The 19,372-nt window shown below is 39.3% G+C and overlaps 3 protein-coding genes across 3 annotated transcripts in view; 2 read left to right on the forward strand and 1 right to left on the reverse strand.

The window, feature by feature from the left end:
• Positions 1-19,372, forward strand: part of NPHS2 (NPHS2 stomatin family member, podocin) — a 216,566-nt gene that overhangs the window by 35,151 nt on the left and 162,043 nt on the right. The gene's annotated exons all lie outside the window — the stretch shown is intronic.
• The window catches only part of AXDND1 (axonemal dynein light chain domain containing 1), a 109,178-nt gene continuing 89,883 nt past the window's right edge, over positions 78-19,372 (reverse strand). Inside the window, exons 20-25 of the mRNA XM_053604119.1 lie at positions 13,503-13,613; positions 11,897-12,013; positions 9,862-9,966; positions 4,414-4,496; positions 2,047-2,294; positions 78-550 (exon numbers count right to left, since the gene is read on the reverse strand). Of these exons, the coding sequence (XP_053460094.1) occupies positions 483-550; positions 2,047-2,294; positions 4,414-4,496; positions 9,862-9,966; positions 11,897-12,013; positions 13,503-13,613 (732 nt within the window). The 3' untranslated portion in view covers positions 78-482. The remainder of the gene's footprint in view (positions 551-2,046; positions 2,295-4,413; positions 4,497-9,861; positions 9,967-11,896; positions 12,014-13,502; positions 13,614-19,372) is intronic.
• LOC128595476 (DNA polymerase iota-like) lies at positions 17,654-18,641 on the forward strand. The gene has a single exon (XM_053604124.1). The coding sequence runs from the start codon at positions 18,010-18,012 to the stop codon at positions 18,592-18,594; it is 585 nt and encodes a 194-aa protein (XP_053460099.1). The 5' UTR covers positions 17,654-18,009; the 3' UTR covers positions 18,595-18,641.

Below are 19,372 nucleotides of genomic sequence, written 5' to 3' on the forward strand. Positions count from 1 at the left end.
TCCCCCACCTACTTTGTAAGGCTATTCTGAAGATCAGGCAAATCATAAAAACGCCCCAAATGATAAGAAATCCAGACATGCTTTAGGAACCTAAGGGCATCATCAGGATCCTCCCTTCCAAATTGAAAACTAATGCTTTTTATTTGCCAGTCTTCTCTGCAGCATCCAGTCTTCAAAAGGCATTATTTTCTTGATAAAAATCGACACTTCTCAGAGACTTCTATTAAGAAATCAACTGAAGAGGCTACCAAACTTTTGCATAATCTCTGTTTAATCTGGGAAGTAAGGCTAATGCACTGACTCCCTACAGCCGTCATTGTGACTTTCAAAGCGAAAATGTTCTTGCGTTGTTATGTTGCGGCTCTTCTAGCTGTTACAAAGGGAGTTTCTCAAATTGAGCCACACCGTGAGCACCATAGCACACAGCATGTGGGGTGTGCTCAGTGGATATAGTCACTGTGAACCCCAGTGCCCTGTGGATGTTACTTAGATTTCGTTTTGTAAGTGGATTTAGACCGGGTTCTGGATTTAATGTTCTCACGTGGTACTTCTAAAAAGACAAAAAAAAAAAAAAATTAGAGCTTTGTAGCAATAACACCTTATATTTACTAAGGGCTTTTAATTTACAAAATAGTTTTAAATTCCTTTCTACTTGAGTAACCCCTAAGCTACAAACAAGCTATGTGAAAAAAAGATGACTCTTTAATTTGGTTATTAAGATTCAGAATTCATTTCCCAAAGTTTAAATGTGGTCAGTTAACTATCTTGAGTTCTGGGTCCTGGAGCAGAGGGCTATATGGTCATGGAGCTATGAAGAAAAAGAGAAAAAATCATTTCCTTCCTTCTTGTACCCATCTGAAGCTTGGTGAAAAAAATTTCAAATAGAGTTATTCTTCAGAATCCTCCCTTATCCATTCCTGTGCCGCTCTGCTGTCCCTGCATCCGTTTCTCTCCAATTTCCTAGGCACAGGCCCTAGCCAAGCCTCACTTCTGGGATGGGTACAGAAGGCCTCTGGCCATCAAGCCTGCTCTCCCCAATATGCTCATGAAAAGTGGCTCCGTGACACCCAATGTCCCAATTAGAAGTCTTCAGACTGACTGCTGCCACCTCCACCCTACATCTGATTGCTCTTGTTCACTCTTTGTATTGCCTTCGGTGTATCCTTCCCACACCCAACTATAGATCCCATTGAGATCAGGGACCAAGCCACATTCACCTTTGTAAACTCCCCTCTCAATTGCTTCCTTTACTCACAGTTCAGAACACAGTGATTTGCTAATTATTAAAAATAGTGACTATGAAAACAAAAAACAAATATATCCCTCTACTCTGTTCAGGTATTCTCTTTACTCAGCATTCACAAGGCTCCCATGTCACTTACAAACTCTTTTTAAATACCATTTTAATATTTGTATAATATGCATGTATATTGATATGGCATAATTTACTTAAATCTTTCTTCTGTGATTGGACAGATAGGTTGTTTCTATTTTTTTCTATCAAACAATATACTAAACATATTTGCATTAATTTTTTTCTCTACTTAGGATTATTTCTTAGATTCTCACGTGTAAAATTATTAGGGTAAAGTGTATGCATGTTTTAAGGAATATCTATACATATTATCAAATTATTTTCTTTTTTAATTTCAGATTAATATGAAGGTACAAATGTTTAGGTTACATTTCAAGTTATTTTCTAAGAAGGCTGTTGTATCTGTTTGTCTATCCACAAGTATTATCTGTAAAATTACTGTACATTGCCATTTCTTATCAACACTGTTTTATTTTTAAAATATCTTTGCCAGTTTTGTAAATAAAAATTGTATTTGATGTTAACTTATTAATTCACAATTATTAATCATTTGGTTTTCCATATTGTGAGTTGTGTGCCTAAAACAATTATTAAATGTATGTGGATTCCTATGAGAAGTATAAACTAGTAGAACAGCACTACAGATATTTATGATCTTCTAAAATATGTGTGGCCCTGCAAGTGTTCTTTCATAAATATAACCTAAGTAAAGCAAAATGAGAAAGTCTTACCTTTCTTTGGTGATTTTGAGCCTTCTGCTGACTTGACGTCGTCGTCTTCGTATACTTCTGTTTTCTCCTCTTCTTCCCCTTTTTCTTTTTCATTTTCTTCTTCTCTTTCAGGCTCTTTGTGTGTAGGTCCCTTAGTTATTTCCTCTAGTTCCTTCTCCAGATCATTATTTTTTATAAGGGTATAGTGGAGTTTCTCATTTACATCCTCAAACTTCTCCTCTGCCTGTCTGGCTCTGCTTTCAACCTCCCTGATGTGAACAAACACATCAAAAACACAGAACAAAATGGAAAGGGTAGAAAAAGTATATTGGATATAGAAACTCACTGACTAAAACAGGCAATGAGATTAGATGAATGTGTCTAAAGGGGAGAAATAAGGGAAGTGGCAGAATTAAAAATTAAACAAAAATTGGGGGCCCAGGAACTACTTTAGATGCTAATGTCAGAGTAGCAACCATGTTGTAATTTAAGAATACAACGTATTATCATGTCTTAGTAAAATCTGACTTTTGGTTATTTGGAATTCTCTATCAATTGCCAGGGAGTCCCATTTCGGGAGTTAATTTTTGTTTCTTTTAATGATGTGCTCTAAAAAATAAAAAATCCAATAATGTCCCTTCTTTTCTAGTACCTATAAACTTTAACTTTACAATCAACAAAACTAGCTTGGGATGTTTCTTAATTACTACACGACATGTTATACAACATGTGGCAATTAAGTTTGCAAACTTGCCACCATGTGCTTACACTGTCCAAACAACTCAGTAAGTATATCAGCGTCTCACAACTATGTTCATGTTGATATGTGGCAGTATCTTGCTGATTGGCGTTCATTATTGTTGCATGTTTTTGTGTGCCCTCGTGAGAATGCTGGAGCTTGAATTAGAGGAACGAATAAACATTAAATTTCTTGTTAAACTTGGCAAGAAGGGAAATGAAATCAAGGACATGTTAGTCCAAGTTTATGGGGATAATGCCATGAAGAAAAAGCAATGTACAAATGAATGAAATGATTTTCTGAGGGTAGAGAAATCATCACTGATGAAAAGAGGTCAGGACAGCCAGTAAGAATAGCACTAATAAAAACATTGCAAAAATTATCAAATTTTGAGTCAAAATCATTGGCTGACTGTGAGAAGCATAGCAGACCAAGTAAACATTGATAGAGAAACAGGAAAATCTTAACTGAAAATCTTGGCATGAGTAAGGTGTGTGCAAAAATGACCACAAAGAAGCTTACCAATGAACAAAAATAAAGGAGAGTGGAAGTTGCCAAGACCTTTTGGAGAGGCAAGATGATGTTTTGGGTCATCTTACTGCTGGTGATGAAACATGGGTTCCCAATACAACCCTGAAACAAAGTATCAAAGTGCACAATGGAAGTCACCCATTCTCCATGACCAAAAAGTTTAGTCAGTCCAAATCAATAGTCAAATGATGTTGCTAATCTTTTTTGATGTAGAGGTATTATTCATTATGAATTTGTTATCAAATGGACAAAAGGTTAACCAAATTTACTATTTGGAAGTGCTGAAAAGGTTACATGAAAAAGGTAAATAAAAATAACCTGAATTTTTCACTCCCTTCATGGCTTTTGCATCCTAACAATGCAGCAGCTCACATGGCACTGTGAAGGAGTTTTTAGGCAGTAAACAAATAACTATGTTGGAATATTTTCCCTATTCACCTGATCTGGTCTCCAAATGACTTTTATTTTTACCGAAAGATAAAGGAAATATTGAAAGGAAGGCATTTTGATGATTTGCAGGACATCGAGGGTAATATAACGACAGCTCCAATGGCCATTCTAAAAAAAGAGTTCCAAAATTGCTTTGAAGGGGGACTAGGCCCTAGTGTCTGTGCATAGCTTCCCAAGAAGAGTACTTTGAAGGTGACCATAGTGATACTTAGCAGTGAGGTCTGCAGCACTTTTCTAGGACAAATTCACAAACTTAATTGTCAGATCTTCATATTTCTATATGGCTATGGTCTTCTTTTGACATCCTTAGCCATCTCAACTATATTGCCCACCTTACTCTTTGGGTTACGTAACATTCTTTCTCAAACACGGTAGTTTCTTCCAGTTTCATTTTTTCCCCTAAGTCCTCTCTTAGAAACATATTGAATTGGATCATTCCTAACAACCCCCCCCCATATACACACATACACTTCTCTATCTTCCTCTTTCTCTTCTGTGGGTAAGGACAGGTGTTCCTATAACACCAATGTAGTTCATTGCTTTTAGCAGAAGATTTGAAAATACCCATCCCACTAGTGAGGACAAAGCAGGGGAACCAAAGTCAAAAAGTGTAGAATTTTTCGGCCAGTAACCTTCATCCTCTTACCACTGTGGTGCCTCATACTTACGTTAATTTATCTTGCATATATTCAATTATAGCCATTGCTTCAAGATACTTTTGGGCCAATGTACCTTTGTTAGCTTCTTCTCTCTGACAGAGAAAATTTGTGGTAGAAATAAACTCGGAGTCCCAATAATTAATAATCTACGTTTTTGGGGATTATTTATCCAGAATCTATGTGTTCTGGATAAAACCTTCTGGAATATTCATTTTCTACTACCCATATTTATCTAATAGATGGTTAAACATACCTTTAAAACCAAAAAGAATAGGGGTTGTCTGTGGCCAAATAGCACAGCAGCATCCAAATTATTCGTGCTACATGTGGGCATGAATTTGATTACAGTTGTAAAGAAGAGGTAGGGAAAACAGTAACAACAATAGAAACAAAATTTACTTCATCATACTAAACATAACATTGCAAAATCCAGTAAGATCTTTAAATTCCTTAGACAACTTCATAAATATCAGTTAAAAGGGTAAACCTTGCCAGGCAGAGAAAATATAGGAAAAAGTAAACCTATTTAATTGATTTTGGCTCTAGATATATGCCTGAAAACAAAAGGAAGATGAGAAAGGAAATTTAAAGGACAAAAATTATAAGCATATTTTCTAATGAATATTATGACATTTTTCTCAAACTGTGTACTTTTAAAAATCTTATGTATCCGTTTCCCAAAGAAGCAAGTACAAGGTGAACGCTACACTATAGATGGAAAGGGAGATGAGAGGAGGTTGGCAGCCTGCCACAAGCGCAGCATGATCCAGGGGCGAGGGCAAAATCTGCCAGTCCTCTCATCCTCAGTCCCACATTTCATCACACTATGCTACCTTCTTCCAAAAGAAAACTGGAGAAAAGAAACTGTGTTAACTTTTTCATGTTATTCTAAAAATCTCACTGTCTTATTTTCTCTGTCACATATTTTTCTCTTTCTGTGTTGCAGGCCCTTTTGGTGTAACTTTGTTTGGAAAGTAAATACTGTCATTTCTCAGCCTGTGATGCAGCCGTGCCTACACATACAGCATGTGCTGCTAACTTATGTGTTTTTTAACAAAAGAAAGGTTTTTAGAGCAGAGGCTTCTAGAACTGGAATACCATACATGGCTGACAGCCCTATGACATAACTCTAGGTGGACCTCGACGTAAACCAGTATTGTATACAGTTAACTGTGTGTATTTGAGCCTTCTGACTCTCTCTTGTTCTGTCAGTAAATACATATTGAGTGACAATGTGCCAGGAAAACATCCCTCTGTTTTGATCCTGACAATTACAGATCAATGTTTTGTAGCCCATTTTAAACCTTTCATGGGAAGTTTCCCTGGTCTGAAATGGTCTGAAATGCTGCACCTTGGGGTGCAAGCATCCCCAACGTAAGTCAGGTGATATCACCCATACACTAAAGTAGGTGCCTCAAGGATGATCACAGTTACTGCCATGGCCCTCGTCTCATAGTCTTAACTTTCTTCTGCTTTTTATGCTCTTTTACTCTGTGTGACAGAGACAAACACGAACCATGTGGCTCTTGGAATCATTTGCATTAGATTCTCTTTGCTTGTGCTTACCTGCTATAGCTTCAAGCTAGTCTCTGGCTCCAATTCTGTCTTTGGCCTTTTTGACTTGGTCTTCCTGAGGTTTTACTCTACCAATGGGTTTTGGATTGGACTAACCTGACTTGTTTGGGAGTGCCTCAGAGAAGATCTGACTTCTGCTCAGCTTCATAGGACCCAATACTCAGCACTGAACTCCTAGCTGGACTTGATACTACTACCAGTTGGGCCATATTTTCTAGAGTCACCATTTTAACAGAGCTTCCCTGTTGCTGTTACAAAAAGGGTAAATTAATCACTGCTCTTAATATAGTATATGCCTGAAATACATGGTCCTTGTGTGAGGAAAACAAAGAACTTCTATCCTTCAGCCCAAATGACAGAAGCAAAGACAGAACGTCTAAGCTTGTGTTGAAAATACTGCTGATCCCCCAAATCTGGCCCCTGGTTTCCCTTCCAAAGAAAATCACAGGCAAGCTGACAAAATTCCTGATCTTCCTCATGTGTTTGTAAGTCTTTATGAATAGCCAGGATCCATGGTTTGGAGATGAACCTGAGATTGTTTACAATGTCTGCTTGTTAGGGTAGCTGAGCTGTACACAGCCCTATTTGTAAGCTGAGCATCTGCCCAAGGGTCCATTGTAGCTCTAAGCATTGTTAGGAGTTACTGAGAGATTGCTGAATTTGCTCATCCCACATTTCCACTGGTTAGCTGAATTAAAGAATTCTTGCTGCTTTACCTATAGGAACAACAGTGGAATGACTGACTCAGGGAGAACCACAAGGTTTCTGTGAAAAAAGATTTCAGAACTGATTCAACTAGGCCAGATCTGAAGGCAGACTGGCCTTCCCCTATGATGGCAGAGGCAAAGTCAGTGCTGCTGAATGGGATCATCTGGTTCACCAGTGAATCAGACACCATGCCAAATTGAGTAGCTGTGCTTGTATATGGCATAGCAGGCTTTTTCTTTCTTTCTTTTTTTTTTTTTTTACACAGATGCCTGCTTTGTGGGAATTCCTGATCCCCCAAAGCCCTATCTCACAGCTAACTGAGAAGAGTTTTGAATAATGGATTGTCCAGATCTCTGCTTTGGTGGACTCTATGGCATCAAGTAACAATATGAATGAGGCCCTGATTTATCAGGCCAAGCAATTAGCTTGCCCAGCCTGATGGTGACTTATCACCACTCCTGTTGAGATATCACTTATATCACAACCCCTACAAAATCCCCTACAGTAGTCATTTGCAGAAGGGAACAAAAGGAGCAACCGAAATTCTCCATGCTCAGGTCCTTAGCCCATGGTCTGGAGCTACTTCTCAACTAGAAACCTTGGACCCAGTTATCTCTTAGAGCTCTGATGCTCTACAATTTAGCTCCCAGAGACATAGCAAGTTATACCCGCAGACCACAAGGTTTCTGCTTCCATATCCTTTCCTTCTTTTGTTCTCTCTTTCCCCAGTGTCCATCAAATGTATGGGCTCCTGAGAGTTGTTTTTAGACCAGATAGATAGAGTGCAGCTACCAACAGGTCTGATGCCTTGATTTATATCCCTACTAAATGGTTATTTTTGTTCTTAGGTCTAGAGGCTGAATATTTGTGAAAAAGGATAAAGGAAGACAAACATACAAAAGAAAAACTTATAGTGAAAGTTTTAAAAACTTAACCCACAAGGAGCCCCACTGTCTTTGTTAGCAGAAAGAACGTGGAGTTCAGACCCTGCCTTCTCCAAGGATCCTGCAGGGGATTCCAAACCAAAATAACACTCCCCCCAGCTATGCTCCCTGGCCCAAATCCCTAACATCACAAGCCAGTTCAAGGAAACTTTATTCTCTGGGTACCAGCATCTCTAAATATCAGCTTTGTCCCCAACTAGCCCAACACAACCAAGCATCTCCTGTTTGAGCACCTGGTGACCCTCTTCTACCTGGGTAGTACCCCAGACACCATTCCACAGGAAGAATGTGATTCTTCTCGACCTCCGGAAACTTGGAAGTAATTGTACATCTGAATGGCATTTCAGTTCACTCTCTAGACTTTTTAGGTAGTGAGAACCTAGACTGGTTTTCAGTGATCTGTAGTAGCAGCAGCAAATTTTCAAAAGCCTCGAGGTGGACCATTTTAGGGTCACCATTTTAAGAGACCTTCCCTGTTGCTGTTACAAAAAGGGTAAATTAATCACTGCTCTTAACATAGTACATGCCTGGAATGCATGGTACTTGTATGAGGAAAACAAAGAACTTCTATCCCTCAGCCCAAATGACAGAGGCAAAGACAGAATATCTAATCTTGTGTTGAAAATATTGTTGATCCTCCAAATCTGGCCCCTGGTCTCCCTTCCAAAGGAAATCACAGTCCACATCCTCCCCAGCTGGGCCAACTGAGTGGCACCACACAGCACCACACAAAGTGATAGTATCTGGGAACAGGGAGCCCCACCCACAAAGGAAAGGCAATGCTCCTCAGTTTTGCCCTATGCTACAGGCTTCTGGTCTCCTCTCTGTTTCCTATCTGGCTTTAGGGCCTGAGCCAGAGGCCTATCCTGCACGGCCCAGCAGGGTTCTTATCTCAAGTAATCAAATCTAAGGCAAGAGAGCTTGTGGCTAGGACTTGTGGGAGTCAGCGGATAAAAGGGGACTACCTTTCTTTCTTTTCTTTTTTTTGTTATGTCTCAAGACATTGTATTCTATTCCCACTGCTTCTGTTTACATCTCTGCCTCAGAGTCTTAACAACTGACATATCAATACATTATTTTAAAACTTATTGCAAAGATACCACTATGGGAGAATGTGCTTATAACCCCTTACCCCATGTAACACTCTCACTCCAATTTTACAAGCTCCCAACTGACTCCACATGGCTTCCTCCGGTTCTTCCTACCAAGTTGAATCCTATTTCCAGCAACCTCCCTGAATGTACATCCCCACAATTTGCCTCTACTTTGAGCCATGCCTCCACCCTAGGGATCTAGCTGCCATCTACCCTTACTCACCCCCCAAAGCCCCACAGCCCTGACTACACACCATACTGCCTTCTCAAATGGATCAGATCTCCTAATAATGAAATGGTTCTTAACTTTAGATCAAGAACTATGATGAAATTGATTCTTCCCCTTGACCCAAACCAAAAAAAAAAATGCACTATATGAACAAATACACAAAATGTTGCACACAGGGCGGCGCCTGTGGCTCAGTCGGTAAGGCGCCGGCCCCATATACCGAGGGTGGCGGGTTCAAACCCGGCCCCAGCCAAACTGCAACCAAAAAATAGCCGGGCGTTGTGGCGGGTGCCTGTAGTCCCAGCTACTCGGGAGGCTGAGGCAAGAGAATCGCTTAAGCCCAGGAGTTGGAGGTTGCTGTGAGCTGTGTGAGGCCACAGCACTCTACCGAGGGCCATAAAGTGAGACTCTGTCTCTACAAAAAAAAAAAAAAAAATGTTGCACACAATTTCAGGGGATTAATGAACAAAGCCCATCTATAAAGTCCTAAAGCCAGGGAGTTATGTAGTCAGGGAGATACTAATCCAGAGATAACTTAAGCTACCATGGTCCTAGAATGAAATTTCTGTGGAGAAAATTTAAATTTGCTTTCTTGATGAGTTTCCATAGCCATTGTCTCTGAGTTTCCAATTTCTAGTAATTCTTGTGGTTGAAGTTATATACTTATCACAATTCTCAATACAGCCTACCAAATATTTAAAAATTGGTCCAATATTGACCAAGAAATTTTTAAAATGAGGAATGTAATATTGATCTTAAAATGAGATTTAAAGATGAGAATGAGAAGTTTTTATAAAGTTAAGGTAAAAAAATAAGAGTTTTCTAGGGATTAAAAAAAAAGACATTTGCAAAATACATTACTTAGGAGCTCTGTTTTGAATTTCCTAGTTAGGTTTCAGATACATACCCAGGAAGTCAAATCTTCTATACGAAACAGAGGTTTGGTATGAATATTTTCGTCTTCTCCAATGAATCGAATGAGTTTTTCCTGCTCTGTAGATGTTGAAGGTTGCTGGAGCAGAGAAACAACAAAGACCTTTCAGTGAGCTGGTGTGTGACACAGTGGCATACCTGGTGCCATGTTAGAAGCTTTAATTTTCCATTGCTTAATCATTCAACAAGCTTTTTTGAAGACTTATATGCAACAAACACTGTAAGAACTTGGTAGAGATGAGGGAGTGGGGCCACAGGGATTTAACAATGGGAAAAACAAAAAGGATTTCTCCCAGACTCCAGGAACTCACAGCACAGTGGGAGAGATACATAGCAAAAGGAGTAATTGTGACAACATGATTACCGTTAGCATAAAGGTATATTTCAAGGGCTGTATGAACCCAGAAAAGGACGCTGAATTCTGCCTAAACACTCCAGGAAGTATTCACAAAGAAAATTGTATTTGAACTCCGAACAACCACTTGTAAAATAGAGAGGAGCCTGAACTAAGTCCACAGATGATGATGATAACAATAGTAATGGTGTTTCCATTTATTCTGTGCCTTCTATATGCTAAGCACTTTACTAGAATTAAAACAGAAAGTGCTGGTAAAAAGAGGCTTGGATGTTGTACAATTTTTTTATTCTATTGTACTGCCTGTACAATGAGTAGAAGGTCTAGGAATTCCTGGTATCATGCTGAATATTTAGACTATATACAAAGAAGAAACACATCAGTGAAGTAAATCAAGACATTGTAAAGACTGTTAAGCAATCATGAGTGCTGGAAGCCAAACACAGTCATAGTCAATCTAGGAATTTGCAAGGGCTTTTATACCAGACTTATCTGGGTTTGAATGATGGTTCTGCCACTTATAGCTACGTGATTTGGGGTAAGTCACTCAACCTTTCTGAGCTTCTGTTTTCTTATCTGTAAAATGGGAGCAATATTATATACAGTAGAACCTCCATAGTTGACCCCCCACATTGACCACCTCCTTAAGGTGACCTAATTTTCATAGACCAGACATATACCACATGTATATATCAGTATAGTAGATCTAGTTTCTTATGTTGACCATCTCCAAATGTTGACAAGTTTGTTGCAGTTCCCTGGGGGGTCAATTCACAAGAGCTTCTACTGTACTTTGAAGTTGTGTTGTGCAGATATTCTTTGCTTGTGATGGGCACTCAATTATTGGTAGTTATCATTGTATTATTATTGTTATGATTGTTAAAATGCCCCAGGAATGATTGTTATTACAAATGCCCCAACAGGGGTGAAGACAGGGTAAAGGAAAGAGAGGTGGGGAGATAGACCTGGAAGGATGGGGAAAAGACAGTTTAGAATGGGAGCTTAAGAAGTAAAGATAAGGAGTTTTAAACTATTATTGCAAAAATCTGACAGTGAAAGGATTAAAAAAGTAGCACCAGGGTGAGAGTTAGATTGTGTAGTTAATAGGAATACAGGTGAGAAGAGGCTAATGGGAAGTGGCTGGATCTAGAAAGGAAAAAGGACAAAGGTAAGTGTGTCTGCAGGTATAGTTAAATCTACATGGGAGGGTAAGGAAATTGAAGAGCTCATTCCCTATGCTTGCGCTCTCTCTCTCTCTCTCTCTCTCTCTCTCACTCGCTCTCATTTTTTTTTTTTTTTGTGAGACAGAGTCTCACTCCAGGCTAGAGTACAGTGACATCATTATAGTTTATGGCAACCTCCAACTCCCAGGCTCAAATGATCCTTCTGCCTCAGCCTCTCAAGTAGCTGGGACTACAAGTACACACCACCATGCACACCTGATTTTCTTGAAAACCTTTTTTGTAGAGATAGGGTCTCACTATGTTGACCCTGCTGGTCTGTAGCTCCTGGGCTCAAGCCATCTTCCTTCCTTGGCCTCCCAAAATCTGGGATTACAGGCATGAGCCACTGGGTCTACTTCTACTTTCCATTTTGTGTGTGTGTGTGTGTGTACTTTAAAAAGATAAAGGAAAAAAATACTAAATAATCTTACCTCTTCTGCTTTCTCTTCTTCATTTTCTTCCTGAACTTTCTCATACTTCTTACTTTCTTCTTCATCCTTTTTCAAAGACTTGTCTATGTCAGGATCAATGAATAATTTTAAAGTGTCCTGTGAGATAAAACAGTATAATCATAGCTTAGTGTACATAAATATTGACAATTATTCATTCAAAAATGTTTAATGAACACTAATCCTACCACTGGGTATAGTACTAGTGGTAATAATAGGGAGATTGGTTAAGAATGGGCCCTGCCCTTAAAAAGCTAACGGCTCCACGGACAAGAAAATGCTATGGATGCACATAGTCACACAGAAGGCACACCTAACCTAAACCAGATAGTGGATGGAGTGATAGAGGAGCTTGGTCAGGAAGATTTCTTGAAGAAAATATCTGAGTTTCTTCATGAAGGATGAAGAGGGGAAAGAAGGAGGCACTAAGGAGGTCCAGGCAGCAGATATTCTCTATATATGATTGGCTCTGAGAATAAAAGTAGCTCAATAGGACAGAAACTGAGAGGTAAATGAACAAGGCACAGTAACAGAGGAAAGATTTGATTGTTGTGCAGGGGGAGACTGGATTTTATTCTGAAGGCATCAATGATTGATCTGCTTTGCATTTTTAAACAATCACTCTAGCAACAGAAGAGTATATTTAAAGAAGAGGAAGGATAGAAGGAAGTAAGGGAAGGAGAGGGTGCGTCTTGAATGCCGTACAGTTTAGGGTTTAGGCCACTAGAGAGATGATGTGTTTCTTTATTGATCTTCTGCCTCAATGATCTGTCCAGTTCTGTCAGTGTAATTTTGAAGTCACTGGCTATTATGATGTTGCCGTTCATTTCTTTGCTTAAATCTAAATAATTTGTTTCATGAATCTGGAGCTCCTGAGTTAGGTGCATGTATATTAAAGATTATTGTATCTTCTTGTTGAATTACTCCCTCAACATTTTATATTACATATATTCTATATTAATGGTTAATATATACCAAATGCTGCAGAGAAATCAGGTTAAATATGGGATTGGAGATACTTGGATTTGGCATTAAATAATCACTAGTGACCTTATAGTATTTTTAGAGTTTAAAGTGATTGTAATGGAAAGGAAAGAGAGAAAAAAGTAGCAGAGAAGGAGATGAGATTAAGGGACATACGTTTTAGCATGGGAGAAATGATCATGATTTACATTGTTTTTAGATTGATAAAATGGAACCATTAGGGAGGAAGACATTAAAGATATAAAAGAGAGGACACTGTATGTGAAAGTAAGGGCTCAAAGGAAGAAATAATCTTGGGTGGGAAGACTGAGAGTGGAAGGGAAGAAGGGAAAGGAGCAGAAGCAGATAAGTCTGGTGATGTGCCTTAGGAAGTGTCAGGGAGCTCCCACCTGAAAGCCACTTTTTCTCTTACAAAATCATCTACTAAGTGGATGATCTTTTCCTTAAAGGGGAGAAGAATTGTCAATGATCTTGCTTAGAACCAAAATTCCATTCTGTTTGAGTAAAGGGACAAGAATTAAGAACATTGATTGGAAAAAAGTTGAACTTTATTGAAATGCAGGAAAAACCTGAATAATGACCAGTGCTAACATGCAGCAAGTACCTCTTCTTCAAACATGCGCTCCATTTCTTCATATGTAAACAATTTTATTTCTCTGCCTTTAATAGCAGAAAGGAGGTGAGAGCATGTGTTGATCCATTCCAAACATTCTTTCTGAGAAGAGATACAAGATTACTAAGCAGAACAAAATCAGATTTTTTCCAACTCATTCATTCACTCACCTTTTTCTTTTTTTTTGAGATAGAGCCTCAAGCTGTCACCCTGGGTAGAGTGCTGTGGCATCACAGCCTACAGCAACCTCGAACTCCTGGGCTCAAGCGATTCTCCTGTCTCTGCCTCCCAAGTAGCTGGGACTACAGGGAGGCCGCAACGCCTGGCTATTTTTTGGTTGCAGCCGTCATTGTTGTTTGGCGGGCCCGGGCTGGATTTGAACCTGCCAGCTCAGGTGTATGTGGCTGGCGCCTTAGCCACTTGAGCCATAGGCGCCGAGCCCATTCACTCACTTTTATTGAGGAACTGCTAAATATTCCTCTAAATATAACTCCATTCAATTAACTTTGTATCAGTTCACATCAAAGATTTTTGCTGAGGTGACTTGCTATGAACAAAGAACTAAGTCATATTATCTCTTATTGATAAGGTTTGGGATCTGGGTTGTAATGGGATAGGGCGAGGCGAAGTGATATAAAACTAGATACAGAAAGATTGTTGGGTTTACTAATGCCTATATGGCCTGTCTTAATAAATGTTATGGAACTCACAAGATCAGCCAGGTGAATTTTATTATGCTTGTATAATAACAAAATATTAGAAATAGCAAACAATTATATGCCAGACTCTGTTCTAAGAATTGTGCATATATTAACTCATTTTATATTTAATATGAGATATGAACTATTATCATACTCATTTCTTTTTATTTATTTATTTTATTTTTTTAGACAGAGTCTCACTCGGTCACCATTGGTAGAGTGCCGCAGTGTCACACCTCACAGCAACCTGCAACTCTTGGGCTTAAGGGATTCTCTTGCCTCAGCCACCTGAGTAGCTGGGACTACAGGCGCCTGCCACAATGCCCAGCTCTTTTTTTTGTTGCATTTGTCATTGCTGTTTTAGCTGGCTGGGGCTGGGTTTGAACCCTCCACTCTTGGTATATGGGGCCAGTGCCCTACCCACTGAGCCACAGGCGCCGCCCCACTCATTTCTTTTTAGATGAAGAAACAGAGACAGAACAGTCCCATATGTTAGTCCCATATATATAGATAGATAGATATAACATATATATATATATATAAAACAGTCCCATATATATAGATATATAGTTAAGCATGATGCTTGGATTCTAATCTAGGTGGTCCGTAATCCAAACCACTATAGTAATATTTCCTCTACCTCCAGTAAAATGAGATGAGAACATTTAAACGGCAAGGAGGAAGTTAATTGTAGCCAGAAGTCAATTTGAAGAGCCTCAGCTAGAGGTTCTCATTTCCATTATGGTATTTTTTTGGTATTAAGAGGAGCTATTTCCGGGCGGCGCCTGTGGCTCAGTGAGTAGGGCGCCGGCCCCATATGCCGAGGGTGGCGGGTTCAAACCCAGCCCCGGCCAAACTGCAACAAAAAAAAAAAAAAAATAGCCGGGCGTTGTGGCGGGTGCCTGTAGTCCCAGCTGCTCGGGAGGCTGAGGCAAGAGAATCGCGTAAGCCCAAGAGTTAGAGGTTGCTGTGAGCCGTGTGACGCCACGGCACTCTACCCGAGGGCAGTACAGTGAGACTCTGTCTCTACAAAAAAAAAAAAAAAAAGAGGAGCTATTTCCTTCCCATACATTCTTAACAATGCCAGGTGCTGGTCAATGTGTCAGGGTTGGCATGCTAAAGGGTATCTCAGAGATCCTTCTAGGAAATCAGCTGTTTATTCAGATTATGACTATCATCCAGTATGTCAGTGATTCTAACTCGATTATAAGTGCCTGTAACATTAAAGATGGTCAATCTAAAACAGCTGAAAAAAGAACCTAGCTTATTGGGGACTATATTTCTAGGTTTTCAGCAGTTTCTTTAGGCTAGAGGTATCCGACCTTTCTGTTTCTGCTGCACACTAGAAGAATAAGAGTTGTCTTGCACCACACATTAAATACACAGACACTAATGAAAGCTGATTAGCAAAATAAAAAAAGGTCCGTGCATACTTTTTGGGATATCTGACACTAGAGATAAGCAAAAAAAGTCCTCACAAAATCAGCATGTAGCCCACAGGCCCCACAGGCTGGATACCCCTGCTCTAGGCTGTATTAGTCCAGTATACTCTTATTGGATGTCAAAACCCGACACAGTACCTCCGAGTCTCAAATGTAGACTTATGAACAAGCAATTCTCATTTCCAAGAGGTGATACTGAAACCAACTTCTTTTAGGAATAGGTATAGAGGTGAGGGTCCCCAAAACTGAGTCCTCCTGGAAAATAGCTTCCTGAATTTAACTAGAGCTCAGTTAGATCAAGATATGCCAAAATCAGGTAGAAGGTAAATAGGGTCATTAGCGACTAGACTGTCTTAGTGATCTTGGGGAACTAGATAACCCCCATCTCTTCTTGAAGAAGTGATTTATCAAGGTTGGTAGATAGTAGAGTAAGAGCCATGCAGGGGTCCTCAAACTACAGTCCATGGGCCACATGCGGCAGTGTGATTGTATTTGTTCCCATTTTGTTTTTTTACTTCAAAATAACATATGTGCAGTGTGCATAGGAATTTGTTCATAGTTTTATTTTTTAAACTATAGTCTGGCCCTCCAACGGTCTGAGGGACAGTGAACTGGCACCCTGTTTAAAAAGTTTGAGGACCCCTGAAGAGTAATCAGAAACTCAAAAAGATGCTTATGTAGGAGATTACAACTTCAGAACCCTGGCCACAACACACAAATATCCTTGTCTGGAAAGCATTTGCTTGTAGGAAATTATTGCTAATGTTATCCAAATATCTGTTTTATAGGTCAAGTGTGAAAATGTGGCTGGATTGTGATACAAGTCATTCAGAACCACCAGAAACGCATGTCAGACGAAGCTCCTCTGGAAAACCATCTTCCTCTTTTAACCTTATGGGATATGGATGAGGTTGTAATGAAGCCAGAAAAGCAGCCTACAAGATGGGAGTCTGAGAAGCTAAGCTGAAGCAGCACAGCAAACCTCGTCTGCCTAGTTCACATTTTTTCTACATACCTTTCCCCCAGAATTATCTACTTAAGGTTTCTCCATGATTGTGAGGATATTTATGTCAGGAGACTTGAGGACACAGCCATACATAGACAATAGGTGTTGTGATATTAGTAAAGGTTACTTTGATGATATGATGTTTTAATGATTCTCTTAGATATCTTATGAAAGTGAAAATTACACCTCTGTTGTTTAAACATTTCACATTGTCAGAATGAAGACTACTTTGATCAACCAGGATATAGGACACTTCAATAAGACTACCAACCAGTTTGGCCTAATTGACATTTATAGAACACTCCGTTCAATAATAGAATAAGTATTCTTTTCAACTGTACATAAAAACAGTTGTCAAGATAGATCAGGTTCTAGAATCTAAAATAAGGCTCAATACTTTGAAAAGGATCTAAGTGTTACCAAGGATGTCAATAACAAAGATTTCTGGGGCTGGGTGTGGTGGCTTATACCTGTAATCCTAGCATATTGGGAGGCTGAAGTGGGAAGATCCCTTGAGCTCAGGAGTTCAAGACCAGCCTGAGAAGAGTGAGACCATGTCTGTACTAAAAATAGAAAAATTAGCCAAGCATTGTGGCAGACACCTCAGCTACTCAGGAGGCTGAGGCAGGCGATCACTTGAGCCCAGGATTCTGAGGTTGCTGTGAGCTAGGTTGACACAATAGCACTGTACTGTAGCCTGGGCAACAGAGTGAGACTGTCTAAAAAAAAGAAAAGAAAGGAAGGGAGGGAGGGAAAAGAAAGATTTCTAGAAAATATCCATATCCGTATATTTGGAAACTAAATATACTTCTAAATAACCTGAGAATGAAGAAATACAAAAGGGGAATTTAAAAGTATTTTGAGTTGAATTAAAACAAAACACAACGTATCAAAATCTGAGATGCAGAAGGAAGCAGCGAAGAAGAAGAAGAGAACGAGACTTGGGTCATGGAGCTGGAGGACATGGGGGTGGCAGGCGGCTCACAGGGATTTCACAATCAAGTGTTGCCAACAGGAAGTTTTCCGTGTAGAGTCATAGCACACCTGGATCTGGATTGCTTTTATGCACAAGTAGAAATGATATCAAATCTAGAACTAAGAGACAAACCTTTAGGGGTTCAGCAGAATTTTTCAGTGGTTACCTGCAACTATGAAGCCAGGAAATTTGGAGTTAAGAAATGTATGCCTGTCAGAGAGGCAAAAGAAAAGTGTCCACAGCTGGTACCAGTTAATGGAGAAGACTTGACCCGATACAGAGAGATGTTGTACAAAGTTACAGAGTTGTTGAAAGAATTTAGTCCAGTTGTTGAAAGACTTGGATTAATGAAAATTTTGTGGATCTAACAGAAATGGTTGAGAAAAGACTACAGCAGCTTCAGAGTGATGAACTTTCTGCAGTGAGTGTCTTGGACCATATGTATAATAACCAGTGTATAAACCTGGATGACATCTTGCACATCAGGCTACTTGTAGGAGATCAGATTGTGACAGAGATGCGGGAAGCCATGTATGATCAGTTGGGGATCACTGGCTATGCTGGAGTAACTTCTAATAAACTATTGGCAAAATTAGTTTCTGGCGTCTTTAAACCTAATCAGCAAACAGTATTATTACCTGGAAGTTGTCAAGATCTTATTCACAGTTTGAACCACATAAAAGAAATATCTGGTATTGGCTATAAAACTACCAAACGTCTTGAAGCACTGGGTATCAATAGTGTGCGTGATCTCCAAACCTGCTCCTCCAAAATATTAGTAAAAGAATTAAGAATGTCAGTTGCTCACCATATCCAGAGGCTCAGTTTTGTAGAGAATATCTCTCCTGTGACACCCTCAGGACCACCTCAGTCCTTTAGTGAAGAAGATTCATTTAAAAATGTTCATCAGAAGTTGAAGCCGAAAAAAAGATTGAAGAACTACTTGCTAGTCTTTTGAACAGTGTATGCCAAGATGGAAGAAAACCCCACACAGTAAGATTAACACTCCGTTGCTATTCATCTGAGAAGCACTGTATTTGTGAGAGCTGTCAGTGCCCTATTCCTTCCCATGTAATTCAGAAATTAGGAAAAGAAAATAAAAGACACACATATGGAAGATTTTTCCAAAGATAAAGAAATAAACCATGATTTTCTACCAAGTGGAAAAATTGAAAGTACAAAGACTGAGGAGTCTCCATTAGAGACTACAGATTTTTCTAAAGGAAAAGATAATAATGAATCCCCACTGTGTTCACTTCCTGAGGGTGTTGACCAAAAAGTCTTCAAGCAGCTTCCAGTAGATATTCAAGAAGAAATCCCATCTGAAAAATCTAGAGAAAAATTTCAAGGGAAAAAAAGTTTGAGTTGTCTATTACATGCCTCTAGAGGAGTATTATCTTTCTTTTCTGCAAAACAAACACAAGATAGTCCCATAAATCCTAGAGATCATTTATTCAATAGCAAACAGGTATCCTCTATATCTTCTGGTGAACCTGGAACATCAGGCTTAAATAGCAGTAGTTAATCTTATCTGTCTAGTCAAAAGGATTATTCGTATTATTTAGATAATAGATTAAAAGGTGAACAAATGAGTCAAGGACCTAAAGAACCTCAAGGATTCCAATTTTCAAATATAAACGTTGCTGTATCTGTTTTCCATTCATTTCCAAATTTGCAGAGTGAGCAGCTTTTCTCCAAAAACCCAACTACAGGGTGGCACCTGTGGCTCAGTGAGT

This window comes from Nycticebus coucang, chromosome 10, assembly GCF_027406575.1.
Source record: "Nycticebus coucang isolate mNycCou1 chromosome 10, mNycCou1.pri, whole genome shotgun sequence".
Lineage (NCBI taxonomy): Eukaryota > Metazoa > Chordata > Mammalia > Primates > Lorisidae > Nycticebus > Nycticebus coucang.